Source organism: Schistocerca cancellata, chromosome 5 (assembly GCF_023864275.1).
Source record: "Schistocerca cancellata isolate TAMUIC-IGC-003103 chromosome 5, iqSchCanc2.1, whole genome shotgun sequence".
NCBI lineage: Eukaryota > Metazoa > Arthropoda > Insecta > Orthoptera > Acrididae > Schistocerca > Schistocerca cancellata.
In genome coordinates this window covers 85,511,985-85,529,489 of record NC_064630.1, presented here as the reverse complement: position 1 = coordinate 85,529,489, position 17,505 = coordinate 85,511,985, and the positions used below count along the sequence as shown (strand labels likewise).

The window sequence follows — 17,505 nt, the reverse complement described above, 5'->3', positions numbered from 1 at the left end:
GTCATGTGCTGAGTATCCTGCTAGTAGAGGACAGCGTGTACAAACTCTACCAAATACCACCGTTACCGTCACAAGTGGATGGAACGAGGCATTTATTTATGTATATTGCCCCTGAGAAAGAGCTAATGCCAATTGATGATGCGAAACGTCAGTATGTGAAGTTAAATAACGAGCAGTTACAGTGTTAATCAGTAGCTCAGAGCCTCAAAATATGCAAACAGGATTTCATTCTCTTGTTTGCGTATGATCATGAGAGATGTGAGGCGAAGATGCTGCAACCAGTGCAAGAAGTTCTGAAGGATTGAGAGCAAAAGTTAATATTATTGAATGAAAGTCTGTGGACACCACTAAGTAATAATGAATGACTGTTTATTGCCCTGGTGGATGAGGGCATTACCGCCATCCGTCACAAAGGAAGACCCACAGATATTGTGCTCGGAGGTACAGGGAAATTGTAAATTTTAGGTAAATGTCATGGATACAAGCTCAAATGGTGTTACAATCTGAACATATAATACAAAAAAATGTCCCTAGTAGTGACACTGCGCTGAACTTGAGTACTGAAATAGATATCTGCATAGTAAACAACAAAAGAAAAAATATGAGTGAACTTAAGTTAGATTTCCTGATACAGCCTGTTGTTAGGCAACTAAATGACCTGACTGCTGCAGGACAAAAGTTGGATGAGTTCAAGAGTGAGATTGAGCATCAGAAGAGAAGTGTATTCAGCAATTTCTCGTTAAGTCAGTTTCCTTTCTGGAGTTTCAGTGGTTCTGGTGTGGTGATAATAGTAATTATTTGTTGTCTATGCAAGTACTGTAAATGTTGCAAGGACTGTTTTAAAGTTGTATTCAAAATAATGGGTGATGACTGTTGCATAAAAATATGTGTTAAGAACACTGTCATAAATCAGTGCCCAGATAGAGATGTAGTAAGGTATCATCCTAGAAGGAGGATATCAGAAGACAATGAGGAGATGATTGATAGACCTGCAGTGCCTGCTAGACATGTGTGAAGTGATGTTACACGAAGTATCTGTCAAAGTGTTAAAACGGACAAACGCTGAAAAGGTTGACATAGTGTCTATCAAAATGTTGAACCGGAAGAAAGTGTGAAAAAAAAAAGAAATTAAGTGTTTCCTTTGTCATAAAATGAAATTGTAATCATGTTCCAAAGTGTGCAACAATGTATTAAATGTAATTGATAATGAATTTGATCATAAAAGTGATTGTAAAGAAAAGTGTAATCATGATATGCAATGTCCCCTATTGTAAAGTGAAATGTATGTATAACAATGTAACATTGATGTATTAAGTGTGAAATGTAAATGTGCTCTTTTACAGGAGAAAACTGATTTATACTTATCACTGTGGAAAACTTTGCATTTATGTATGTCAGAGAAATATTGTAAAACAAATGTGTATGCTTTCCATTACAAGGAATGATAAAACATGTCAGAAAGTGGTATAAAAATTTGTAGTCACTGAGGACAGCATCTACAAATTTTTCTCTAAGGAAGGAGATGTCGCATATTTAAAATATGGCACGCCTAACAGACAGTTGAACAGAAGCCAGAATGAGTAAGTTCTTTCGAGAATACAAAGGCGACGTCACAGGATGGGCGCTGGCCGGAAATGTGACTTAGAATCATGAGGTATCACGTGAGGTCACATGACAAAGCGCAAGGCGCTACTCAAGCATTGGCGGTAACCTTATATGGTAACATACGAGGGCCGGAAGGGCAGTGGCCAGATGCCAATGTGGAAGGGGTCGACACTGCGTATACAGGCAGTAGCAGCAGCGCCTTGAGGGGAGTTCAGTTCTGACAGCAGTCCAGGAGAAACCTCCACTCAAGTCAGGCCCGGCGCTTGGACGTGTGTAGTTTTACTCTGGCTCTGTTCACATCTCCGAATTCGCCTTGTACCTCCTTCCATGGGTGTAGTTGCAGGTACAGGAATAGTGTGTCATTTATTCAGTTTTGCTCCAATGAACAATTAAAGATTGCAGTTATCCAAGTCTTGCTTGTTTGTTCATATATTTCTGAGCAAGTTCCATAACTCCTTCAAAATATCCTGTTAGCCTTCTCCATGTCACTAACTGGACGGACCATCCTCTCTTTCCTTATGTCATTAGGCATCTAGACCGCTCACTGGACGCAACAGCTGCTAGAATTACAGAGCCAGTAATTACAGAGCCACTTTCATGGGAACACATGTACAGAGTGGCAATGTGTTGCAATGACCAATTGTCATTGGCAACCCTGACCAGATGTGTGTTGAATGCTATGCATGTGTACATGGCTGAATACAAGGGAACCAGCTAAGCACCATGCCCCATTGAATATTGGTCAGTACAGATGGGAATTGCAGCAGTGGAAGCCTTTATCCAAACTGGTTCTGTCACAGAGGCTCAGCAGACATTGTGACAAAACAGTAATGGTCGCCATTTGGCTGTACCTGACACACAGAATATTTTCAGGTGGTGACACAGTGAAGGGCCACGGGCAGTTTTTTGAATTGGCAGTCACAAGGCAGGGGAAGACATATTCGAACTGTGAAAACCTGAAATTAGAGCCACATCACTTGAACACAGTCCCACACATTCAGCATGGCAACATGCACAAACATTACATCACAATGTTCAATGTGCCGCTTCCTGAACAATTTCAAGTTTCATCCATATTAACTGCTGATGGTTCACGAGTTGTTATATAAATAGGCAAAACAGACTTGTGAACTGCACTGATATTCTTGCAACAATTAACTGAGACACACTGTTTCTTTGCCTACTGTTGATGTCCAATGAAACAAACTTTTTCAGATATGTTAATAAGCAAAAATTTTTGTAATCATCTCGGAAAATTATACAATGTTTACATGAAAAGCCCCGGGTAAATCCAAAAGTTGGATGGTAAATCGAGTTGGCAGCACCCTATTTTTTGAGGATGATGCCAGACATGTAGCAACAGTGAATGTTGACCACTATTGCAAAATGTTGCAGAACTTCCTGTTTCCAGGGAAAAAAGGAACAAAGATTGGATTTAACGTCCTGTCATATCAAGGTTATTAGAGATGGAGCACAAGCTCAGATTGTGTGAAGGGTGGGGAAGGAAATTTGTCATGCCCTTCCAAATGCATCATGACAGCATTTCCTGAAGCAACTTAGGGAAATCACGGAAAACATAAATCTGGATGGCTGAACGTGAGTTTGAACAGTCGTCTTTCTGAATTTGAGTCCAGTGTGCTAACCACCGCACCGTCTCACTCGGCCTGATTCCAGGATTATGGACAATAGGGCTGCTGACGTGGCCATCTCATTCCCCAGATTTAACAGCTGCAGATTACTTTCTATGGAGTTATGTGAAGGAATGGATCTGTGCCAATCGTTTGTGAACAATTGATGGAATTAAGACTGTCACTAGCCATGAAATAAGCACCAGTCCACAGGATACGTTAAGACAAGTTACGGAAGCCTTCCTCCAACACCTTCATTAGAGTATCCATGGAAATGGGTGACATTTAATGGTGTAATGAGATCTACCAAAATGTGTTACATACCGTACTTTAGAAATTGACAATTTATGCAGTTGTATCTCATATTGTATTAAATTACTACTTGTATCTGCCAAGTTTCTGTTACACTTGAAGATGGCAGACACAGTATGTGACACCATGTACAAATTTAATGCGATTGCAGAACACTGGCTTTTTTTTGTCAAGTCTGATACAATCTTATTTTCTTATCATGCAAAAATCTTCAACAATTTACATTACCTGTGTGAACTTCAATATTTAAACTCCCCTACACATCTAGGTACTCACTGTTCCCTCCATTATAGAATAAATAATAAAAGGACAAAACATGTCACACCAATCTATCGCTCAGCCTCATTACTTAGTTATGCAGATATTAAAAATGAAGAACATCAATATCTCTTTAGAGCTATGGCAGCAGCATATAAATCAAGTGCAGCATAAATGGTATACTTTTATGATGATTCTTTCATGCATTCCAATCTTTTGTCCAGCAGTTTGTATTAGTTTATACTGTTTTCTTCTGTAGTGTATATCCAACAATGTAAGATATAAAAGCCCACATTTGCATGTTTTCGTTGATTTTCTTGCACATCGCCCAGCAAATATTTCATATTAAGTAACAGGAAAAAAGTGACAAAGTAAAGTTACACTGTATTTTTACCTTGCTGGAAGGACATTACTTGTGACAAGATTCTCAAGAAGAGAGAGAAGCAGTTTCAAGCGGCTGTGATTGGTCATTCCAGCTGCTGTCACAAGATATAGCTTTACAGCTGCCTCCACCTGTTCTGCAGGCAGCCCTGTCAAAGTTGTTTGCAGCTCCTGTTGAAAAGTTTGTATTTTTGCAGCCTCATATTCAGGTCGATGCACTAAGCAACAGCTGAATGCTTCCTCCATCATGTCCACTTTCTGTAAGCCAGAATAACAGGTTCACAATTTGTTACAATACGATAACATGACAAATAAATAAATAAATAAATAAAACAAGAAAATTGCAAGCACAAGTCACCGTGAACATACAACTACTAAAACTTTATTCTCCAACACAAAATTAAAAAGGATACTGTAAATTCTTTTAAAAATATAAGCATGGATCTAAAGCAGTTGTATTTTAAACATCTAAAATATTCAATAATTGCCACTATAAAAAGGTTTTAATCGTGCCTTTGATGGACACGGCTCATCTTTTGACAAGACAATTTTTTTCTTCCAACCAACATAATCAATGTAGCTCTCACTTTCCCAAGGCATCAAAATAACAGGTCTTGTAACTGTCTAAACTTTATGGGCACTTCATATATGAAATATCTGTATTAAACTATGTATTAATGAAGAAGCATTAGGATTGTCATGCATTTTATGTGTACTCCGAACAACTGCCAACACAGATACCTACATATGTGCATACTGTTGTGACAGTGCCACGACATTTAACAGTGCCGCCACGACAGTACGCGCAAACGGCGATGGAGGCGCTCCGCAACTCGTGTGAGCACGGGAGCGCCACCTACCTATGAACAGCGCCGGCCGCATGTCACAGCATGGCAGTCGAATGAGAGATACTGAGTTGTTATCATGTAACCAGCTATTGTTTCTAAGTGAGAGTGTTTGAATATCCACGCAATTATTGGTGATTAAAGGTTATAACACTTTTTGGCGATGAGGATGGGATATTTTCACTGCGTTGTGGATTTGTGTGTTCGTGACGGGGAATACATGGAACAGCTTATGCAAGCACTCATTGAACAACAAACACAGCTGACGGCTGCTATTCAGGCGCAACAAATACAGCTGACGGCTGCTATTCAGGCGTTGTCGACGTCACTTATTCATCGTCTGTCTTCCTCTTCTCTGCCTCCATTCCCTCCTTACAATGAGGCCGCTGAAGACTGGGAGGATTATGAGAAGCGTTTGCGGCAACACTTCTTGGCTTTCGGCGTTGTCGACGCTCCTATGTGTAAGTCGTTATTTCTATCTTGGATTTCCCCACGGATCTATCAGCTGCTATTTCAGTTACCCCCTCTGCGGGAACCTGCCTCCCTGTCCTTCCAAGAAATGTGTGACTTATTGTCTAACTATTACCGCAAAAACACCCACGTCGTTGCCGCACGCGTGGCGTTCTACCGGTATCGTAAACAGCCCCATCAATCTTAACGGGCTTGGGCGGCGGAACTACACGGTCTGAGTAGGAAATTTCAGTTTGTCACGGACACTCATCATGAGTCTTATGCTGATTCAATGGTTAGGGATGCTATTCTATGGCTTGCTCCTGATAAAGAAGTTCGGCAATGTGCCCTACAACTGCCAAACCCGTCGTTGTCGGAACTTCTAAGCATCGCTCAATCCTTCGAAGTGTCTCACGCTGCTGGCGCGCAAATAGACGCGTGGTGTGATGTGGGCGCTGTACAGTCAACTTTCGACACGGACAATTTGCCTGTTTCACAGGAGAACGAAGATGTGGCAGCGGTTCACTCGCGTAAACAACGTCACATTGGGCCGCAACGCTCGCAGCGAAAACAGCAACCACAGAAGCAGGTTCGTTCCGCACTTCCTTCTTGTCCAAGTTGTTTCGTACAGCATGACAGGGCCGTGTGTCCAAAACATTGGGCCACGTGTAATTCATGTAGGAAAAAAGGCCACATTGCTTCTGTGTGTCAGTCCCCTAAAGTTCCTGTCGACGAGGACGAGGCATCGGACATGGATGTTAACTGTGTGCTTTCTCAAACAAATAAGCTGTTTGTTACTGTTCGTGTTCTGGATAAAGACATTCGCATGCAAGTGGACACTGGCTCTGCAGTAACACTCATTAATTCTCTCACGTATTTGGAGCTGGGCTCCCCTCCCTTGTCTCCAGTTACGCAAAATCTGAGAACTTATAATAAACAGAAAATTCCTATCATTGGCCAGTTTGATGCTTCCACTGCCTACAAGTCTGTTGTTAGGTCCCTCACGTTTTATGTGGTGGATCATGCGGGCACTGAAAACCTGTTCGGTTATGATGCTTTCCAGTTGTTCGAGTTCTTCATTGATGATGATGTGCACCTCATATCTGAGGATATTCCGTATCAACAGCTGGATGGATTGTGTTCTGAATTTTCGTCCGTGTTCTCTGCTGGTCTGGGTCGTGCCAAGGATTTTGAAGCCCACATTACTCTTAAACCTACAGCTCGCCCTAAGTTTTTTCGGGCATGCCCTATTCTGGTGGCGTTGCGTGCACCTGTCAAGGCTGAGATAGACAGGTTAACAGCTTCAGGGATTCTCCTTCCTGTTACCTCCAGCGAATGGGCGTCGCCAATTGTGGTGGTTTCTAAACCAAACGGGAGTCTGTGATTGTGTGGTGATTTTAAAGCCACCATCAACACTCAGAGCCTCATTGACACTTATCCTCTTCCCCGTCCTGAGGAGTTATTTACCAAGCTCGCTGGGGGCCAGTTCTTTTCCAAACTTGACTTATCGGAGGCGTACCATCAGTTGCCGTTGGATGCTTCTTCCAAGGAATTTCTCGTCATCAACACTCCTTGTGGGTTGTATCAATACCAGCGGTTACCATTTGGCGTCGCTAGCGCGCCAGCCATTTTTCAGCGGTCTTTGGAACAGCTCACAGCTTCCGCTCCCAGCTGCATAAACTATCTGGATGACATTGTTGTCACGGGGGCCTCCACTGAGGAGCACCTACGCAATTTGCATTCACTGTTTCGGGTTTTGCATTCGGCTGGGTTGAAGTGCAATCTGGACAAGTCACAGTTCTTCCAACCCTCTATTGTGTATCTTGGTTTCCACTTGTCCCGTGAGGGTATACGTCCTCTACGTCAGCACGTTGCGGCCATTAATGCTCTACCCCGGCTGTCTACGGTCAAAGAACTTCAAGCGTTTCTAGGCAAGATTGCTTATTATGACAAATTCATTCCATCCGCGGCAGCGGTAGCTCATCCTCTGCATCAGCTGTTACGCAAAAACGTCCCTTTCTGTTGGTCCGACGAGTGTGAACAGGCTTTTGTCCGCCTGAAGGCTCATTTGCAGTCGGCGCCTTGTCTTGCCACATTCCATCCGGGTCAGCACTTGGTTCTGGCGACTGACGCGTCACAGTATGGCCTAGGGGCTGTTCTCGCCCATCGGTATGAGGATGGGTCGGAACGACCCATCGCCTATGCTTCCAAGAGCCTCAACGATGCGCAATGGCATTACTCTCAAATTGAAAAGGAGGCGCTCGCTATCATTTATGCTCTCAAAAAGTTCAGCGTTTTTTTGTATGGTTCTAAGTTTCACCTCATCACCGACCACAAGCCGCTTGTCTCTCTGTTCAGCCCATCGGTGTCGCTTCCGGATACGGCAGCTCACCGGCTGCAACGTTGGGCCTTATACTTGTCTCGTTTTCACTATGAGATTCACTATCGCTCCACGGCCCAGCACACCAACGCTGATGCATTGTCGCGATTGCCGATGGGCCCTGACCCGGTTTTCGATCGTGATGAACTACTCTGTTTCCACACTGATGAGGAAGAACGTCGTGCGGTCGAGGGTTTTCCACTTACAGGTTAGCAGGTCGCGTCGGCTACTGCGCGGGACCCGGTCCTGCGTCAGGTGATCGGTTTCGTTCAACGTGGTTGGCCGGACAGGACCAAGGGCCGGGCATCAGATCCCCTTTGCAACTACCATGCCTTGTGCCTTTGTCTGTCTGTTCGTGATGGTGTTGTTCTTCTGGCCACGGATGGCGCATCTCCACGGGTCGTGGTGCCAGCCTCTCTTCGCAAAGATGTTCTCAAACTGTTGCATGAAGGCCATTGGGGGATTTCTCGGACTAAGTCCCTGGCCCGCAGGCACATTTATTGGCCCGCTATTGATTCGGACATCGCCCACATGGTTGCTGTGTGTGGTCAGTGTGCTCAACAACTGGCTGCACCTTGTACAATGCCCTCTCCGTGGCCTGATCCGGCGCAGCCGTGGGAATGGGTGCACGCTGACTTTGCCAGCCCCTTCCTCGGTACTTATTGGCTACTGTTGATTGACGCCTTCTCGAAGTTTCCGTTTGTTGTTCGATGTCTGTTGCCCACCACTGCGGTGACGACGCTGGCTTTGTTCAAAATCTTTGCACTAGAAGGTCTTCCATCCACGATCGTAACGGACAAAGGCCCTCAGTTCTCTTCACAGGCTTTCCGTGACTTTTGTACTGGACAAGGGATTCATCATGTTACAGCACCGCCCTTCCATCCGCAATCGAATGGGGAGGTCAAGCGCCTTGTCCGCACTTTCAAAAGACAGATGAAAAAATTCCTTAGTGATTTTTCCACAGATGACGCTCTGCTGAACTCTTGCATGGCCACCAACCGCACACTCTACTGCACCTGCTTCACCCTGTCAGGCCTTGTGCTGTGTCCCCTAGCGCGGGAAAATACTCGGTGGGCACTGACGTGTGGGCACGAGGGTATGGAGCTCGCCCTAAATGGATTCCAGGGGTGGTCAAGGCTTTTCGTGGCCACCGGCTTTGTGAAATACGTACGGACGACGGCATGGTTGTTCGCCATTACGACCAGATGCGCCCACGAGTGGTGGCCACGCCGGTGCCACTGCCCCTTCCTTCGCCTCCACCAGCCCGAGAAGCCAGTCCTGTCGCTGCTGCCGATCTACCGCTCGTGTTGATGCAGCCGATGTCGCTACCACTTCCGAGTACACCGGAACCGGTCCCAGTCGCGACGCCGCCTTCTCCGGGACCCATCTCGCTGGAGCACACCCCCAGGTCCACGACACCTATGGATGCTGCTCTGGAGTTTTCACCCATCATCTCGTCCAGGAGGCACGTTCCACGCACTAGCTTCCGTCCTGGACATTTTCAGCCATACTCTCGTGTCTCTCCGCGGGATCTTCTCGGGGCCTCACAAGAGGCCATGGATGTCTCCACACTGTCCATGTCTCCAAGGAAGTGAGTGTTTTTTTTTCAAGGGGGGAAAAGTGTTGTGACAGTGCCACGACATTTAACAGTGCCGCCACGACAGTATGTGAATACGGCGATAGAGGCGCTCCGCAACTCGGGTGAGCGCGGGAGCGCCACCTAGCTACAAACGGCGCTGGCCGCATGTCACGGCACGGCAGTCGAATGAGATATACTGAGTTGTTATCATGTAACCAGCTATTGTTTCTAAGTGAGAGTGTTTGAATATCCACGCAATTATTGGTGATTAAAGGTTATAACACATACATGCACAACTGGATCACTGATTACATGAAAGCATTGTAAGGTGCACATTCAAAATAAACATTTTATACTGAGAGCTATGATTAATGTCTGCTTATAGTGTTGTTACATTATATTATTTGTGTTCATTGAATGCTTCATGGGATCCTAAATAATCACTTTCATAAGCAAAACAGGTGTTGCAGCTTTTCTCATTATAGTGCCATACTTAGCTACTGTTTACCTACTGCTACATACTTCACATTCATTTAATTGTCATAATTATTAGCCATTCGAGATCCAATGCTGGATAAAAGCCTCCTGTAGTCTTTTACATGGTCTCTGGCTAGACTGATGGCCACTAAAATTGCAAGATCATGAAGGTGTTAAATTAGCATGAAGGTAACTACATGCTGGCATATGCAAACCATTAGCATTTCAGTGCAGCCATGCAAGTTCGGTAAGAATAACACCATATACAACATGTAAGTAAGAAAACATTATGGAGAGGATTTCTCGCTTAGATATTTCACCTGAATGTTGTTTGTTTGTGAGAAGATCATGTCACGCCTCTTGCAAGAAAGAGAAACATGTACAAGCACATGCCATAACTCAACAGCAGTAGGACTGTTGCCTACTGAGACTGAGGTTTCTCGTATTGCTATATTGTTGCATTTTTTGGCTGGTACCTGTGACTGCCCTGTGAATAACTGAACTGATGGGTTCAGGAGGACCAGGCAGAACATCTATGGTCCCACACAACTAATGACAGAGGGGACAATCTTTGCTTGGCCATATAGGATCTTACAGCCTGTCACATACTTTTAGTCAGAAAATGTGCTTCTTTGCAGCAAGACAAGTAACCAAATAGACAGTGCAAAAGCATCTGAAACCACAGACTATCACCAACACAGTCATCGTTGCAGGTTCTTTTACAAAGCAAAAAGAGAGAGAGCTGTCAACAATGGTGAGACCGACAACACTGGACATGCGAGTGGCACCACATCATCTTTTCAAACGAGTTCCAGTTCTGCGTACAGCATGATGATAGACATACCAAAGAGTGGAGGATCTGAGGCAATTACCATATTGCATTTGTCACCACCATACAGGCCAAGTAATCCGGTCAAGCACTTTGTGTGATGGTACGGGGTGACAATGGGTACATAACATGACCAACTGTTTCACCCAGCCAGTAATCCGATGGCAGCTGTTACATTTCTGACTTGTTAAAGCTAGTCACTGGGCCCTGTCTTCAGAGTCCCTACAATGTTATCTCTCAACAAGATTATGCAAGACTGCATGTTATCTTTGATGTCCTGGCTTATCTTCATGCAGGTATGTTCAACTGTTTGTGTCAGCATGTTCTCCAGATCTTTCACCCACTGAAAACATCTGGTATAGGTTACTGACACACTGGAACATCACCACTCCCCAACTGCTAAGATGGACTCTGGCATACAGTTGAAGCAGCATCAAATGATGTACTGATACCTGTCATCCAAGCTCAGTTCACCTCAATGCCCAGTCAGGTTTGTACACAAATGAAATTCAAATTTAATCACATATTCTTCCTATTGTAGTGTATGTACACAATAAGAAAAACTTCATTTTTTGGTATCATTTCTGGTGTTGCAATTTCAATGGCCAACAGTACTTACACATCCAAGTTACTCCTAAATGTCTTCTAATGTCATCTACCTACCTTCCATCAGGTTGTCATCTTAGTCTTTTCATACCACTTGGAATCAAACAAATGACCTCCATAGTTCATCTGCTATCAACTCGCATGGCGCTCTGCCCATCTCCATTTAATTTTCATTACACTTGTAATTATGTCTTCTACTTCAGTCTATTCACTGATCTATTTGTTTGTTATTTCCTGTAACTCCATTCTTAATCTGTGCTATTTTCTCTTTAATATGTTGTTTATACTTTATTTTAACCATACTGAAATTGACACAACGATCACTAACAAAATCTGTTTCATTAACATGCATTCCTTCTTCATTTTCCCACTTTAAGGATCTGAAAGCTTCCTCCAGAGCTACTGAGAATGGTGAAATGGCAGACATGTCACTTTCAAAGAAATAGCCTGAGAAACACACCCATCTATTGGAGAAGTGAAACTTCCAATAATGTGTTGCAGTGGGGATGGAATACTCAACATAGAGGAACGTTGAGGTACAATGACACACATGCTGTCCCAGAAGGCACGCAGCTGATGACACACACAACCTACTAACCACCTCCAGCATTTACATTAACTTATGGCTAACCGTCTCCAGAATTAACATCAGCATGTGGCAAGACTCTTCTAACTAGGTTCCAATGCAGCACTGTATTAGTCAGCTGTGTGTGTCTTCACCACCTGACAACATAAATCTGAATGGGGCACTGCCTAGATTTGAAGACAAACCAGCAACAAACAGTTCGGTAGTGAATATGTGTACTGGTTAGCGCTTCCACCAGGCACTCACTGAACACACTTGTTCGGGTCTGAGGTTCGACACCACTGAGCTGCCCATGGAATCAGATGAATGCTGCAGGCACACATCAAGTCACCACAATCTGCGCTAAGTGTAGTTGTTCTGGTCTGCAAGACTACTTCATTGGCGGTGGTGGTGGTGGTTAGTGTTTAACGTCCCATCGACAACGAGGTCATTAGAGACGGACCACAAGCTCGAGTTAGGGAAGGATTGGGAGGAAATCGGCCATGCCCTTTCAAAGGATCCATCCCGGCATTTGCCTGAAACGATTTAGGGAAATCACGGAAAACCTAAATCAGGATGGCCGGAGATGGGATTGAACCGTCGTCTTCCCGAATGCGAGTCCAGTGTGCTAACCACTGCGCCACCTCGCTCGGTGTACTACATTGGCCTCAGCTGGTAGCCACTGTAGCACACTGTCAGTAAGCCACTCAGTGATGTACAACACTTTCATGCACAGCTGCCTCCACTGCACCATGTATGAGGACACCATGGGCCAATGCAAGGGTATGCACCAGTGTCCAATATAGCTAGATGTATCAATAAAGAGTTTCACCATAATCTGTTTATCTTATTATGGCCAACCTCATCTTTAACGGACTCCTGACTCTCTCATCCACTGATTGTACTCACAATGTGTGGGTGAGAGGTTAAACTACCCTGAGCAACCAAAGAAATACTCCCCCAAATCTGAACAACAGACCACAGCTGGTTACAAATGATGACAGATGAGGAACGCCACATGTGATGGCAGTGCTTATAGCCTTCTGACATCATTATAATTGATGTGAGGAAGTTTGGGGGATGCTGTTGCTATCACAACTAAAGTCAGTGTGTCAATGGATCATCAGTATAGGAGTTACTCTGCTGACAAGTGGAGCAAGAAGCAGCAATGCCAGCGATGTGAGACCAAACAGGGACTCCAACAGCAGCAATATGATGGCAGTACTTGTCAGGAAAGGGCATGTTTGAGGCAATTGGGATCATTACATGGGTTTCTAATCACTGTTCCATTTTTTAATCATGTTTCTCATTCCCCCCCCCCCCTTCCTCTTCCACTGTTTGTACAGTGGAAGCAAAATGGCACCAGGTACAGAGGATGAGGAGATGACAACCCGGGAAGAGATCCAATGCTTACTCAATTGGGTTCCCAAATGTAAGCAGATAATATTGAGTTGCAGACATATTGATTTGTGTAAGGAGCTACAAAATTTGTAGGAAGAGAAAAGGGAACATCTGCTAGTGCTTCCTTATCCATCCAAGGTACTAGTACCACAATACTAGTTACTTCTTTTTCAGTCAAAGAAAAATATTATGGCATTCATGAAGATTTAGGAAACTGAAAATCAATACCCATGATATTACGGACAATGACAAGTTAATAAAGCCCTTACACATGAAGCAGAACAAAGGATACTCAATGCATTCCAGTGTTGTTTGTAAGCAGTGAAACAAAAAGTGCGGCCTTCACAGTGAAGATAATTAGGAAACCAGCAAAACCGAGAAACTGTGAAACAAAGGAACTGCATTAAATTACATAAAATCCACAAAATCCACAGCATATGGTAACAATAAGATAACATAAAACCCACTGTTAATGCTGAAACTTCACCGAAACATGTGTAGGGGGAATAAAAACAAAATTAAGAAACTTTGTTTTGCTCAAGACACACCCTCTACAAAAACAAACCACTCCAGTGGGTTTTGCCTGCTTAAGATTCCCTGTAAGGGATGAGCAGAATTTCCAAAATCACTGAACAAAGCCGTGGCAGATGCAACAGCTCTGGCAGGAACACAGGCAGTAACCAGACCTAGAGGCAGGAAGGTAGAATTTAACAAGAAGTAACAGGTTAACAATATGGTTGGCCTGGTCAAATTTGGTGTAATTGCACAGAACACACTGGCCATTTGGAACAAGAATGTCACTGAAGGTTTAAGTGTATGGAAAGTAAGTAAACAAGAGGTGGAGTTCGAGAACCACGATTAAACAAAAACAGGAGCACTGCAACCACTGTGTGGCATTCCTTGTAAATGTAAACACAGGAAACCTGTGTGCAGAATCAGTGCAAGATCATTTTCTTAATGATTTTGTAAGAGGATGAGAATCGAAGTTTTTGTTGGATATGGGTTCACAGTTATCTGTGCAAGTCAAGAAGTACTTGGAGTACGAAATTTGAACCTGCCTTGTTGTCAACTAAGTGGAGTGGGTGGAGGTAATGTGCACTCACTCAGTTCGACATTTTTGAAATTCCGAGTGGGAGGGAATAGCTTCTGGGCTTTCCCAGATATTTTTCCTCGAGTTAGTAGCAGATATGATGTCATTCTTCTTCTCTGAGTAAACATCAGGCTGAAGTGGACATGAAATGGTTGGTTAGTAGACAAGGGAATCGGGGGGAGGGGGGGGGGGGTTAATGAGCTAAGCAACACTGTCATCAGTCCCTCGATCCATGGGTAGTTCATTCAGAGTTAGTGACATGTACATGTTCTGATGATGAAAGTATGCAGGCACTGAAGGCAATACTGACACCAGAGCTGAGAAAGAGTATGGACACATATATGGATTGGGCAGGTATGTAGGTCAGAGCAGATGAGAAGAGTCTCCCAGGGCTCATCCAATGGTGAGAAAAGCCCCACTTTGCATCTGACCCCTGCCAGCCCAATGGAGGACAAAGATAAAGGCAGTTACAGGGTAAAGAATGTCTCCAAGTCAGTAGATTCAGAACTATGAAAGTGAGAAGGCTAAAAATGTAATGGACATCAGTTGGACCATCAACAATAAAAACTAAAGAAGAGAAAGGTAAGGCAGCAATTCTGCATCCCAGGGGCTTTGCATGCGATGGAAGTCGTCACATCCACAGCTGTCCAACCCCCGTTCCAGTATAGTCAAGGCCTAAAAGAGCATCCACTATTTAACAGAACGCTACCTCTAAAATAGAAAATAATGTGTGACAGAAAAGGAGACAAACTACGGTACATCACAAAGCACTTAAAACAGAGTAAGAGAGGGATGAATGAGTGAGCTGGTCAAAGACGTAGGGTCAGGGGTCCCCCAGACCCAGCATTCTGCAGGAGAGACACCAACTCCAACCAAGAAAACACAGGGAGTACATTCCAGGGAGGAGAGGCAGGGGTCCTGGCAGAGGGCTGTAAAGCACAATCCAGCTGGTAATCCCACCTGAGGGCAGGTATCCTCTGCTGAAAATCCTCATACACGAAAAGAATGGGAAACATTGGATGACCAGGGAACTGTCGAAAGGCAATTGTATGGAAAACCAAGAGTTACTACCATCGGAGTTGAAGAAGTAAGACACCCGCTTCAGCAAGGTGACTATCTATGGAGATAGTCCAAAAGGCGTCACTGGGCAGATGAACTCCATGATGATGGACTGGGTCTAATAATTTCAAAGCTCAAGATGCCAAATAATTTCAGAGCTGAAGGTGCCACTGAGCCATAAACCCGAGAACCATCATAGTCCAGTTGGGATGAGAACAGGGCCATTTAAAACTGGAGAAGAGCAGCACAATCCACACCCCACGGTGTGTGGACAAGAAAGTTGAGAGTATTAAGCTTCCACATGCAACTAGACTTTGTTGATGAGTATGGGACAGCCAAGGCAGCTTTTTATCAAAAATAAGGTCCAAAAAATGGGTCTGTAAATTGTTCCAAGCACTGGGTACCCAAGTAGAGTTCTGAGTCAGGATGGACTGTAGTATGACAACAGAAATGCTTGACCCACGTTTTTTCAGGAGAGAATTGAAAGCTGTGGGATAGGGTACACACAGAGGTCCATTGGATGGCATCTTCGAACAGGGTTTCAGCCAAGGCTACTGAGTGGAAGCTGTACCACATGTAAAAGTTGTCAGCATACAGTGCAGGGGTGACCAGCAGCCTGACAGAGCTCACTAGCTCACTGATGGTAATGAGGAACAGAGTGCCACTCATGACAGATCCCTGTAGGATGTTCTTCTCTTGGATCTGTGGAGAGATGAATAAAATACCAATTTGAACCCAGAACAACCAGTCGGATAAAAACTGATTAACAAAAAACAGTAGGGAGCCTCAAAAATCCTAATCGTGGAGAGTAATAAAATGTGATGGCACCAAGTGGTGTCGTATGCATTATGTATGCCTTGAGTGGCACTGAAATGGGCAGAGTACCATCATTGAGGAAACACAGATCATGGTCAGTGATAACATGTCGAGGAGGAGGCCCCTACCAAACAATGTGGTACTCCCCTGCAGGAAAGGGGGGTGGGGGTGGAGGTGGGGGTGCACACTATACTCCCTGAACAGGAGAAAGGGAGGGAGGGGAAGGGGGGGGGGGTTGTTGGATAAGGTACTCAACTGGTCAACTCAAGGCAAGTAAGTAGCCTTCCTGGAGATTTGTGAACATTGCAAATGGTGGTTGCTGAGGTCGTCTGCACTCACACTGCTATTGCTCCCACATGATGTGGAGGGGCTAGCATGGATCTGACAGATGCACAATAGCCACAGAGCATTGGGAATGGGCATCAGTGAAATGTGTTTCTCGTAGAGCACCACAAACTGCAGAAGAGGAGGAAATAAGGTGGTGTTGTTCCACCAGGTGACGGTAATATCCATTACAGTTCCACTGAATGATCGCATTATGGGTGTCCAAGTTACGCAAGAAGGGGCCAGGATGCCTGGTCACGTCCAAGATCACTCCCTATCACCAATGGCAGTGAACACACATCAATGAGCATTGGTTTAGAATCCAACGGCGTGGGAGGATCTGCTCCTGATTCTGTTTCTTCTTCTCCTTCTCCTTCTCCTTTACAGCCTATAGTGGCCAGGATTCTTGCAAGGGCCTAGCCGCAATGAGTGTGGCGACAGACAGAGAATAGGCAGCCCTGTGACCCACACGTCGCAATTCCTTCAGCCACTGGCTAGCGTCGGGCTTCTGATCTATGGATGCCCAGGGAGACAGGTCCTGAGAGGGAGCACTGTCATTAGTAGACACAGGAAGGGAAAGCTGCTCATCCAGCCAGATGTGGGATGTGGTTATCGAAGATGGTGCAGCAGGAACCAAACGAGACAAGGGTGGTAGTCAATCAATTTACATCCCATTAAATAAATAAAAAAATATATAAAAAAACTGGGGAAATGGGTGAATGTGATGGATGGTTTTCCTTGAAACTGACACACAAACGTGGTTGGTCACATGGACTGATTTCGTGGAGTGATCATCCACAGTTACATTTTGGGTCTGCCGTGCAGCAGGATGACATAATCTAAGTGAACAGCATCAAAAGCACCTCATGGACAGTGGGACATAACGTTTCACATCTCTTT

The 17,505-nt window shown here is 44.5% G+C and overlaps 1 protein-coding gene across 1 annotated transcript in view; it reads right to left on the bottom strand.

The window, feature by feature from the left end:
* LOC126187385 (mediator of RNA polymerase II transcription subunit 23) overlaps positions 1 to 17,505 on the bottom strand; it is a 152,986-nt gene that overhangs the window by 105,840 nt on the left and 29,641 nt on the right. The window contains exon 2 of the mRNA XM_049928435.1: positions 4,198 to 4,442. Coding sequence (XP_049784392.1) covers positions 4,198 to 4,442 — 245 coding nt within the window. The remainder of the gene's footprint in view (positions 1 to 4,197; positions 4,443 to 17,505) is intronic.